The sequence below is a fragment of the Pristiophorus japonicus genome, chromosome 9 (genome assembly GCF_044704955.1).
Source record: "Pristiophorus japonicus isolate sPriJap1 chromosome 9, sPriJap1.hap1, whole genome shotgun sequence".
Taxonomy (NCBI): Eukaryota; Metazoa; Chordata; class Chondrichthyes; family Pristiophoridae; genus Pristiophorus; species Pristiophorus japonicus.
Window position 1 is genome coordinate 23636585 of NC_091985.1, and position 12466 is coordinate 23649050.

Genomic DNA, 12466 nt, shown 5'->3' on the forward strand with positions numbered 1-12466 from the left:
TATTATGTTCAGCAGAACAGGAAGTCTTTAAAAAAAGGCTTGAAATTGACATCAATGAAAATCAGAGATGTACAACGGGCGGCTGAATTGATATAGCTTGTTTTACAATGTCAGCCAAAGTCACAATTCTCCGCTCCCAAAAGCTGCATGTAGCTTATGAGATACGGGTTGGTCACCTTACCACAGATGAAGTCTTTGTCATTACTGAAACAAGTGCATCTTCCACATAAAACAGCAATTTGTCATCCCTTCGATGAGGAATCACCTGGACATTATTCCTATTTTTTAAAGCCTCCCAATACTTTTTTCCCCTCCCTGAAGATGTTGCTTCCTTCATGAGGTACCCTCCAACAGCTTGCCCAAGAGAGTATTGTTCATGTGATTGTCAGCAAGCTATTTGACCAAAGAGAACAACGCAGGTGAGTACAATCCTGCCCATACTGAATAACAAACGCACTTCAAGTACATTGCACTGGATGATCAAGAGCAGCAACTCTTGTCAACCATACACTCTCCAATCAGGCGCCTAATCAGCTAACTCCATATAAACTGGGAATTGAACCTGCCCAAACTACCTGATCTATATGGGTGAATCTATGCAGGACTTAAACTTGCTGAGCAAATAAGAGTGGGATTTCATTCAATTAAGAACATTTTTAGAAAACCAGCACAAAGGTAGGTAAGAGTAAAATAAGACTAAGGTAATTGGGGGGGGCAAAATTGCCCTTTTTAGCGCTACGGGGGTACTAATGGGGTTATCGCATGGGGGAAGGGGTCGATAGCACCTCAAGGGAAATTTCCCTAGAGGTTTAATGGGGGGGGTGTTGTTGTTAGCACCGCGCCCCGCAATTTATGCCGTGGGCTGGTGCAAGCACGGCAATAACATCATCGGCGTGCGCGCAAACCCCTCACCGCCCCATGGAGGAATTGCCCTGTGAGCAGCGAGGATGGAACCGGCCGATGTCACCAGCAGCTTTGCGGGTCAGGAAGCTGGCGGACATCCGCCGCTGAGGCGCCTCTTAAAGGGGAGGCCATTTATGCCGTGGGCCGCCATTTTTTTCTATTGGCCGACTCTTCTGTCGGTCTGACAATGACGGCCCTTGCATCGACCGGGCCACCATCCTGCAGCTCGGAACTCCATTATGGGTGCCCAGCTGTTTGCCCGGTCGAGGGCGTCCCTGGTGGCTGCCAAAGGGACTGCAGAGCGCGCAGCAGCCCTGCCCTTTAATTGCGAAGCGCTGACGCCCCTCCACGGATGGGAAGCGGCTCCAATAGTGCTCTGCCTCTCTTGAGGGGTGGAAGGGCCCAATTCCTCGCTGGGGGCGGAACTTTCAGGCTGGGCAATTAGTGTTCTGGTCCCGCAAAGTTACTGCCTCCAAACGGGATGCTGGGCAATGTCAACCGATTGGTGTCCTAACACTTCTGGGATTAAATTGGGTATCGCTCCGTTTGGGGCGCTAACTTTTAAAAGTTTATAAAATTCTCCCCATGCGCTAATCATTTCAAACTTTTAAAAAATTCGGCATTTGTGCAAGACGAAGGAAGTGGGATGTTAAATCAAGCGCTCCACTTCCTTTCTGGAGTACAATTGGCAGCGGGTGGGGTGGTGAGTTGAGCAGTACTGCATACTGGGCCATGCAGCACTGCCGCGTTGCCTCCCTTAAAGTGAAGGGCCACTGCTACAGTTGCTGCAAAGGAAATAAATTTTACCTGCTCCACAACGGCAGACACAATCCCGCCCGATCAGCCCGGTACTCAAGCAGAGCGCCGGGCTGATCGATCGTGGGCAGGAACCTGTGAAAAAAGCTGCAAGGTAAGTTTTTTTTAAACTTACCTCGGCCGGCCGCCCGATGCACGCCTCCTGCAATTGTCGGTGTTTTCGCCTAATGCTGCTGCAGGGGGCAAAATGCAATTTTGGGTCCGGGCACTACCAGGGTGATGTGCAAAGGAGATTGGGGCACAATGCCGTACCGGCGCTACTACACATCCGCTGAATATGGCGGGAGTCGCTGATCTTGCTGTGCCCAGTCGCAAAACCATTTGCACCCTTCTAATGCCCCTCAGAAGTGCTAATGGGAGGCGCAAAAGAGCCCAATTTCGCCCCCTTCAGTTTTTTTGTAGTACACTGGGGGACATTGTAAATGGGAGCTAATTTTTCTCCCATTTTTTTTAACAATTTGCTTAAAATGTGTGATTTTACTCAGTGTACGTTCTTGCATTATATCTAATGCACAACTGAGCCAATCAAAGCACGCCTACAATAATGGTCACTTATTAACCATCCAAATAGGTACGTAACTGGTATAAATAACATAATGGGTCAACTCAGTTCTGCCAGCTCAAGGTATCTGTGAATCCTGTTTCCATGCCCTTTGTTGACAGGTGCTTTTTATAGCCACATTGTAAATAATAATGGCAGCTCATTGATCTGCAGTAACTTATCAATATTTTTAGGCATACATTTTAATATATAAGGTGTCAACCTTGAACTCAGTGGTAAACTCTCACTTCTGAGTCAGAAGGTCATGGGTACAAGTCCCACTCCAGGACTTGAGAACATCATATTGGCTGACACTCCACTGCAGCACCGAAGGAGTATTGCACTGTCAGAACAGTCGCCTTTAGGATGAGAAATTAAAAGGACATCCTGTCTGCCCTCTTCGGTGGATGTAAAAAATCCTGTGGCATTATTTGAAGAAGAGCAGTGCAGTTGTCCTGGCCAATATTTATCTCTTGGCTGACGATGTTGCTATTATGATAGGATCACGTAGGTGGCCTGAACTGACCACCTAAGAGAATTTAAGAGGGTGCTAGTGAGATGGAGATAGTAACTTTCACTAATAATCTCTCGGAGTCATGCAACCCCATTCAGCTATGAATTCCTGGGTCATTACCTGCGTCCCAAGTGGGAAAGGAATATATGGCAAGACAATGATACAAAGCTTGAGTCGGCCTGGATCAACATGACGATACCGGGCACGGACCTCTCCGTGTAAATATCACTTGAACGTAAGGGATAATCTCAGATATGACACCTGAATTTCCCAGGCAGTCCCACAAAAAAGTAGCTGAGCCAAACTCCAGCATACCTTTGATCGTATAAGGAACGCTGTTAAAAGGAATCCTGGTTCTCACAGCCATCCCCTGTAATAGCATGTATGTTCTGACCTTTTGTCTTCAAAAATTCTCATAATTTCTGCACCTGTTTTCGAAAGCAACGATACTGCTGTATTCACTGAAAGACTGTTGACTATTTCCATAAGATATCTCCTCTTCTACTCACCTCCACATTTTACTGGTTCATCTCTGGTACTTTGAAACTACAATTGTGGCCCACTGGATGGTGAAAAAATGCAAAAGATTGTGAAGAGGGAAAATATTTTTAATTTAATAATAATTTAAATAGACCTACCGTTACTGGATATACAACTGCACATGCTGTCCTGCTCAGTAGGCCAATAATCCCATTTTCGGGTAGATCACTCTTAGTCCCAAGTTTTGTATAAAAACCTTTTGCATGTCTTATGTAAACTGACTGATCAATAAGAAATAAGATGTTTCTCTCCAGGAATGCAGCTGTTTTTACTTTGTTCTGTTCTCGAAGCTGTAGTTCGGTAGGTACAATTTTCAGCTCTTCCACCGTAATAAAACCATCATGGGTTATAAAGGTACCATGAACTGTCAGAAGTAAGGCACTGCTGGCAGAACATGGGTGGTACACGATCAAGGGATTGCTGCCCTCATCCAGTTTCAGTGAAAAATACCCAAGTGCTTTAATGAAAGAGAGATCGAGACGTTTTTCAATAGTGTAGACTGTATCCACGATAAATAAATCGTTGTAAGTTATAGGTCTGCCACCAATTGTAAGAATTATCTCAGTAGTTACATTGTAAATGTTGACTGTCCAGTACCTATTGAAAGAATCAGAAGAACTATGCTGAAAATTATCTTTATATTTAGGTGATTTATTAACTCAAAGTACAAGTAGAAATCCCAGGGACATCAGTCATGTCTTAAACTTGCCCCGTCTCAGTTGATGCACCTGTTAATTTTGTCAATTCTCAATTTAACTACTGTACGGATCACCATTCAAAAGCAATGCGCTTTTCTGAGCTGAAGACGGAGGGGAGAACCTCGATGTAAACTTTTTTCTTTTACATTTGCCAGTTGATCAGAATGTATCTGTTCATGTCACAACCTCCCTCGAGCAGGATGCATGGAGATGAGCGGTACTTGGAAGGAAGAAATACAGCGGAACACAAAGAAAAAAATCCTGAACAAAAATTTACAACAGGCATTACTATGGCTCGTTCGATTAGGTCTGTGCTGCAAAACTCTGGACTAGAGAGATTTCACATCTGCAAAATACACTAAAAGTAACAGAAATTATAATCTATTTCAGAATGGCAAGATGAGATACGTCAGTGTGTGAGTTTAAAGGCAAAGTCCTAGTAAACATAGAAACATAGAAAATAGGTGCAGGAGTAGGCCATTCGGCCCTTCAAGCCTGCACCACCATTCAATAAGATCATGGCTGATCATTCTCTCAGTACCACTTTCTTGCCTTCTCTCCATACCCCTTGATCCCTTTAGCTATAACGGCCATATCTAACTCCTTCTTGAATATATCCAATGAACTGGCATCAACAACTCTCTGCAGCAGGGAATTCCACAGGTTAACAACTCTTGAGTGAGGAAGTTTCTCCTCATCTCAGTCCTAAATGGCCTACCCGTTATCCTAAGACTATGTCCCCTGTTTCTGGACTTCCCCAACATCGGGAACATTCTTCCCGCATCTAACCTGTCATACAAATATAGAAAATAGGTGCAGGAGTAGGCCATTCGGCCCTTCGAGCCTGCACCACCATTCGATAAGATCATGGCTGATCATTCCCTATGTACCCTTTTCCTGCTTTCTCTCCATACCCCTTGATCCCTTTAGCCGTAAGGGCCATATCTAACTCCCTCTTGAATATATCCAATGAACTGGCATCAACAACTCTCTGCGGTAGGGAATTTCACAGGTTAACAACTCTCTGAGTGAAGAAGTTTCTCCTCAACTCAGTCCTAAATGGCCTACCCCTTATCCTAAGACTGTGTCCCCTGCTTCTGGACTTCCCCAACATCGGGAATATTCTTTCTGCATCTAACCTATCCAGTCCCATCAGAATTTTATATGTTTCTATGAGATCCCCTCTCATCCTTCTAAACTCCAATGAATAAAGGCCCAGTCGATCCAATCTCTCCTCATATGTCAGTCCAGCCATCCTGGGAATCCGTCTGGTGAACCTTCGCTGCACTCCCTCAATAGCAAGAACGTCCTTCCTCAGATTAGGAGACCAAAACTGAACACAATATTCCAGGTGAGTCCTCAGTAAGGCCCTGTAGAACTGCAGTAAGACCTCCCTGCTCCTATACTCAAATCCCCTAGCTATGAAGGCCAACATAACATTTGCCTACTTCACCGCCTGCTGTACCTGCATGCCAACTTTCAATGACTGATGAACCATGACACCCAGATCTCGTTGCACCTCCCCTTTTCCTAATCTGCCGCCATTCAGATAATATTCTGTCTTCGTGTTTTTGCCCCCAAAATGGATCTCACATTTATTCACATTATACTGCATCTGCCATGCATTTGCCCACTCACCTAACCTGTCCAAATCACCCTGCAGCCTCCTAGCATCCCCCTCACAGCTCACACCGCCACCCAGCTTAGTGTCATCTGCAAACTTGGAGATATTACACTCAATTCCTTCATCTAAATCGTTAATGTATATTGTAAAGAGCTGGGGTCCCAGCACTGAGCCCTGCGGCACTCCACTAGTCACTGCCTGCCATTCTGAAAAGGACCCGTTTATCCCGACTCTCTGCTTCCTGTCTGCCAACCAGTTCTCTATCCATGTCAGTACATTACCCCCAATACCATGTGCTTTGATTTTGCACACCAATCTCTTTTGCGGGACCTTGTAAAAAGCCTTTTGAAAGTCCAAATACACCACATCCGCTGGTTCTCCCTTGTCCACTCTGCTAGTTACATACTCAAAAAATTCCAGAAGATTCGTCAAGCTTGATTTCCCTTTCATAAATCCATGCTGACTTGGACCGATCCTGTCACTGCTTTCCAAATGCGCTGCCATTTCATCCTTAATGATTGATTCCAACATTTTCCACATGACTGATGTCAGGCTAACCGGTCTATAATTACCCGTTTTCTCTCTCCCTCCTTTTTTAAAAAGAGGTGTTACATTAGGTACCCTCCAGTCCATAGGAACTGATCCAGAGTTGATAGACTGTTCGAAAATGATCACCAATGCTTCCACTATTTCTAGGGCCACTTCCTTAAGTACTCTGGGATGCAGACTATCAGGCCCTGGGGATTTATCGGCCTTCAATCCCATCAATTTCTCTTACACAATTTCCCACCTGATAAGGATATCTTGCAGTTTCTCCTTCTCACTAGACCCTCGGTCCCCCAGTATTTCCGGAATGTCATTTGTGTCTTCCTTCGTGAAGACAGAACCAAAGTATTTGTTCAACTGGTCCGCCAGTTCTTTGTTCCCCATTATAAATTCACCTGAATCTGACTGCAAGGGATCTATGTTTGTCTTCACTAAACTTTTTCTCTTCACATATCTATTGAAGCTTTTGCAGTCAGTTTTTATGTTCCCGGCAAGCTTCCTCTCATACTGTATTTTCCCCCTCCTAATTAAACCCTTTGCCCTGCTCTGCTGAATTCTAAATTTCTCCCAGTCCTCAGATTTGCTGTTTTTTCTGGCCAATTTATATGCCTCTTCCTTGGATTTAACACTATCCTTAATTTCCCTTGTTAGCCACGGTTGAGCCACCTTCCCCGTTTTATTTTTACTCCAGACAAGGATGTACAATTGTTAAAGCTCATCCATGTGATCTTTAAATGATGGCCATTGCCAATCCACCGTCAACTCTTTAAGTATCATTTAAGAACATAAGAACATAAGAATTAGGAACAGGAGTAGGCCATCTCGCCCCTCGAGTCTGCTCCACCATTCAACAGTATCATGGCTGATCTGGCCGTGGACTCAGCTCCACTTACCCGCCCGCTCCCCATAACCCTTAATTCCCTTATTGGTTAAAAATCTATCTATCTGTGATTTGAATACATTCAATGAGCTAGCCTCAACTGCTTCCTTGGGCAGAGAATTCCACAGATTCACAACCCTCTGGGAGAAGACATTCCTTCTCAACTCAGTTTTAAATTGGCTCCCCCATATTTTGAGGCTGTGCCCCCTAGTTCTAGTCTCCCTGACCAGTGGAAACAACCTCTCTGCCTCTATCTAGTCTATCCCTTTCATTATTTTAAATGTTTCTATAAGATCACCCCTCATCCTTCTGAACTCCAACATAAGGTAACTCCTTCATCTCCGGAATCAGCCTAGTGAATCGTCTCTGTACCCCCTCCAAAGCTAGTATATCCTTCCTTAAGTAAGGTGACCAAAACTGCACGCGGCCTCACCAATACCCTATACAGTTGCAGCAGGACCTCCCTGCTTTTGTACTCCATCCCTCTCGCAATGAAGGCCAACATTCCATTCGCCTTCCTGATTACCTGCTGCACCTGCAAAGTAACTTTTTGGGATTCATACACAAGGACCCACAGGTCCCTCTGCACCGCAGCATGTTGTAATTTCTCCCCATTCAAATAATATTCCTTTTTACTGTTTTTTTTTTCCCAAGGTGGATGACCTCACACTTTCCGACATTGTATTCCATCTGCCAAACCTTAGCCCATTCGCTTAACCTATCTAAATCTCTTTGCAGCCTCTCTGTGTCCTCAACACAACCCGCTTTCCCACTAATCTTTGTGTCATCTGCAAATTTTGTTACACTATACTCTGTCCCCTCTTCCAGGTCATCTATGTATATTGTAAACAGTTGTGGTCCCAGCACCGATCCCTGTGGCACACCACTAACCACCGATTTCCAACCCAAAAAGGACCCATTTATCCCGACTCTCTGCTTTCTGTTAGCCAGCCAATTCTCTATCCATGCTAATACATTTCCTCTGTCTCCGCGTACCTTTATCTTCTGCAGTAACCTTTTGTGTGGCACCTTATCGAATGCCTTTTGAAAATCTAAATACACCACATCCATCGGTACACCTCTATCCGCCATGCTCATTATATCCTCAAAGAATTCCAGTAAATTAGTTAAACATGATTTCCCCTTCATGAATCCATGTTGCGTCTGCTTGATTGCACTATTCCTATCTAGATGTCCCGCTATTTCTTCCTTAATGATAGTTTCAAGCATTTTCCCCGGTACAGATGTTAAACTAACCGGCATATAGTTACCTGCCTTTTGTCTGCCCCCTTTTTTAAACAGAGGCGTTAGGGTTAGGGTTAGGGTTGCTTTCCAATCCACTGGAACCTCTCCAGAGGCCAGAGAATTTTGGTAGATTATAACTTCCGCCATCTCTTTTAATACCCTGGGATGCATTTCATTAGGACCAGGGAACTTGTCTACCTTGAGTCCCATTAGCCTGTCCAGCACTACCCCCCTAGTGATAGTGATTGTCTCAAGGTCCTCCCTTCCCACATTCCCGTGACCAGCAATTTTTGGCATGGTTTTTGTGTCTTCCACTGTGAAGACCAAAGAAAAATAATTATTTAAGGTCTTAGCCATTTCCACATTTCTCATTATTAAATCCCCCTTCTCATCTTCTAAGGGACCAACATTTACTTTAGTCACTCTTTTCCGTTTTATATATCTGTAAAAGCTTTTACTATCTGTTTTTATGTTTTGCGCAAGTTTACCCTTGTAATCTATCTTTCCTTTCTTTATTGCTTTTTTAGTAATTCTTTGCTGTTGTTTAAAATTTTCCCAATCTTCTAGTTTCCCACTAACCTTGGCCACCTTATACGCATTGGTTTTTAATTTGATACTCTCCTTTATTTCCTTGGTTATCCACGGCTAGTTATCCCTTCTCTTACCGCCTTTTTTCACTGGAATATATTTTTGTTGAGCACTATGAAAGAGCTCCTTAAAAGTCCTCCACTGTTCCTCAATTGTGTCACCGTTTAGTCTGTGTTTCAAGTCTACTTTAGCCAAATCTGCCCTCAGCCCACTGTAGTCCCCTTTGTTTAAGCATAGTATGCTTGTTTGAGACACTACTTCCTCACCCTCAATCTTTATTACAAATTCAACCATACTGTGATTACTCATTCCGAGAGGATCTTTCACTAGGAGATCGTTTATTATTCCTGTCTCATTACACAGGACCAGATCTAAGATAGCTTGCTCCCTTGTAGGTTCTGTAACATACTGTTCTAAGGAACAATCCCGTATGCATTCTATGAATTCCTCCTCCAGGCTACCCCGTGCGATTTGATTTGACCAATCGATATGTAGGTTAAAATCCCCCATGATTACTGCCGTTCCTTTTTCACATGCCTCCATTATTCCCTTGATTATTGCCCGCCCCACCGTGAAGTTATTATTTGGGGGCCTATAAACTACGCCCACCAGTGACTTTTTCCCCTTACTATCTCTAATCTCCACCCACAATGATTCAACATTTTGTTCATTAGAGCCAATATCATCTCTCACAACTGCCCTGATATCATCCTTTATTAACAGAGCTACCCCACCTCCTTTCCCTTCTTGTCTATCTTTCTGAATCGTCAGATACCCCTGTATGTATAATTCCCAGTCTTGGCCACCCTGCAACCACGTTTCTGTAATGGCCACCAAATTATATCCATTTGTAATGATTTGCCGACAACTCATTTACTTTTATTTCGAATGCTGCGTGCGTTTAGGTAGTGTTTTAATACTAGTTTTAAAGCATGATTTTTAGTTTTGACCCCTCCTGCAGCCCCTATATATACAGTGGCCCTTTTTGTTTTTTGCCTTGGGTTTGTTTGATGCTGTCCCCAACCTCACTACTACTGTTTGGTGGTCTGTGCACAACTCCCACTAGCGTTTTCTGCCCTTTGGTATTCTGCAGCTCCACCCATATAGATTCCACATCATCCAAGCTGATGTCCTTCCTGACTATTGCGTTAATTTCCTCTTTAACCAGCAACACTACCCCACCTCCTTTTCCTTTCTGTCTATCCTTCCTGAATGTTGAATACCCCTGGATGTTGAGTTCTCAGCCTTGATCACCCTGGAGCCATGTCTCCGTGATGCCAATTATATCATATGCATTAATTGCTGCCTGTGCAGTTAATTCATCCACCTTATTACGAATACTCCTCGCATTGAGGCACAGAGCCTTCAGGCTTGTCTTTTTAACACACTTTGCCCTTTTAGAATTTTGCAGTAATATGGCCCTTTTTGATTTTTGCCTTGGGTTTCTCTGCCCTCCACTTTTACTTTTCTTCTTTTTATCTTTTGCTTCTGCCCCATTCTACTTTCCTCTATCTCCCTGCATAGGTTCCCATCCCCCTGCCATATTAGTTGAACCCCTCCCCAACAGCGCTAGCAAACACTTCCCCTCGGACATTGGTTCCGGTCCTGGTGCAGACCGTCAGGTTTGTACTGGTCCCACCTCCCCCAGAACCGGTTCCAATGTCCCAGGAATTTAAATCTCTCCCTTCTGCACTACTCCTCAAGCCAGTTATTCACCTGAGCTATCTTGCGATTCCTACTCTGACTAGCATGTGGCACTGGTAGCAATCCTGCGATTACTACCTTTGAGGTCCTACTTTTTAATTTTGCTCCTCACTCCCTAAATTCTGCTTGTTGGACTTCATCCCGTTATTTACCTATATCGTTGGTACCTATATGCACCACGACAACTGGCTGTTCACCTTCCCGCTCCAAAATGTCCTGCAGCTGGTCTGAGACATCCTTGACCCTTGCACCAGGGAGGCAACATACCACACTGGAGTCTCGATTGCAGCCGCAGAAACGTCTGTCTATTGCCCTTACAATAGAATCCCCGACCACTATAGTTCTCCCACTCTTTTTCCTGCCCTCCTGTGCAGCAGAGCCACCCACGGTGCCATGGACTTGGCTGTTGCTGCCCTGCCCTAATGAGTCATCCTGCACAACAGTACCCAAAGTGGTGTATCTGTGTTTGAGGGGGATAACCTCAGGGGACCTCTGCACTACCTTCCTTCTACTGCTCTTCCTGTTGGTCATCCATTCCCTATCTGTCTGTGTAACCTTTACCTGAGGTATGACCGACTCACTAAATGTGCTATTCATGGCATCCTCAGCATCACGGATGTTCCAGAGTGAATCCACCCGCAGCTCCAGTGCCGCGATGTGGTCTGTCAGGAGCTGCAGCAGGATACACTTCCTGCATATGAAGTCGTCAGGGACACTGGAAGTGTCCTTCGTAGTTTCCTTTGCAGTTTCCTTTGTTTAGATTTAGGACCCGAGTTTTGGATTGGTCTACTTCACTTTCCATCTTAATAAGAAATTCAATCATGTTATGGTCACTCTTCCCTAAAGGACCCCTGCACAACAAGACTGTTAATTAACCCCTTCTCATTGCACAATACCCAATCTAGGATAGCCTGTTCCCTAGTAGGCTCCTCAACACACTGGTCTCAAAAACCATCTTGTACAGTCTTCAGAAATTTATCTGCCACAGTATTATTACTAATTTGGTTTGGCTAGTCTATATGTAGATTAAAGTCACCTACGATTACTGTAATACCCTTGCTACATGCATCGCTAATTTCCTGTTTGATGCCGTCCCCTACACTACCACTACTGTTTGGAGGCCTATAGACAACTCCCACCAATGTTTTCTGCCCCTTGGTGCTCCTCAGCTCTACCAAGACTGATTCTACATCTTGATTTTCTAGCCAATATCCTTTCTCACTATTGCTCTGATTTCATCCTTTACTAACAACATCACACCACTCCCTCTTCCTTTTTGTCTGTCCTTCCTAAATATAAAATATCCTTGGATATTCAGTTCCCAACCCTGGTCACCCTGCAACAATATCTCCATAATTGCAACTATATCGTATCCGTTTACATCTATTTGCGCTGTTAATTCGTCTACCTTATTACAGATGCTTCGTGCATTCAGAAACAATGCTTTTAAATTTGTCCTTTTAACATTATTAGACATCTTAACATTATTTTGTATTATAGCCCTATTTGTATTTTCACTGTTTTTATTGTGTTCGAACACAGATGAGGCTGCACACAGGGAGGTTAAAGTAACAGTGACTTCAGTCTTTAATAAGACACTCCAGAGTGAGGAACAGGCCGTAGGGGAGGCTTATATACAGTGCTCCCAAGGGATGCTGGGATCCCTTGGGACTTCAGGGGATGAGCTCCCTGGTGGCGGAAAATGGGAGTGCATGCTTTACAGATACACAACATCACACCCCACCCAAAGTCAAAGTGAAAACTATTTACAAGGTGAGGCGGTTGGGAGCCTTTCTTTCCCTGATGGACCGCCTCGGTACAAATGTCTGTTCTGGTGTGTTGGCTGTGCCCTCGCTGGGCTGGCATG

The 12466-nt window shown here is 44.3% G+C and overlaps 1 protein-coding gene across 1 annotated transcript in view; it reads right to left on the reverse strand.

Annotated features, from left to right (window-relative positions):
* LOC139273868 (cation channel sperm-associated auxiliary subunit epsilon-like) overlaps positions 1 to 12466 on the reverse strand; it is a 252269-nt gene that overhangs the window by 223149 nt on the left and 16654 nt on the right. Inside the window, exons 5-6 of the mRNA XM_070890944.1 lie at positions 3537 to 3911; positions 1835 to 1892 (exon numbers count right to left, since the gene is read on the reverse strand). Coding sequence (XP_070747045.1) covers positions 1835 to 1892; positions 3537 to 3911 — 433 coding nt within the window. The remainder of the gene's footprint in view (positions 1 to 1834; positions 1893 to 3536; positions 3912 to 12466) is intronic.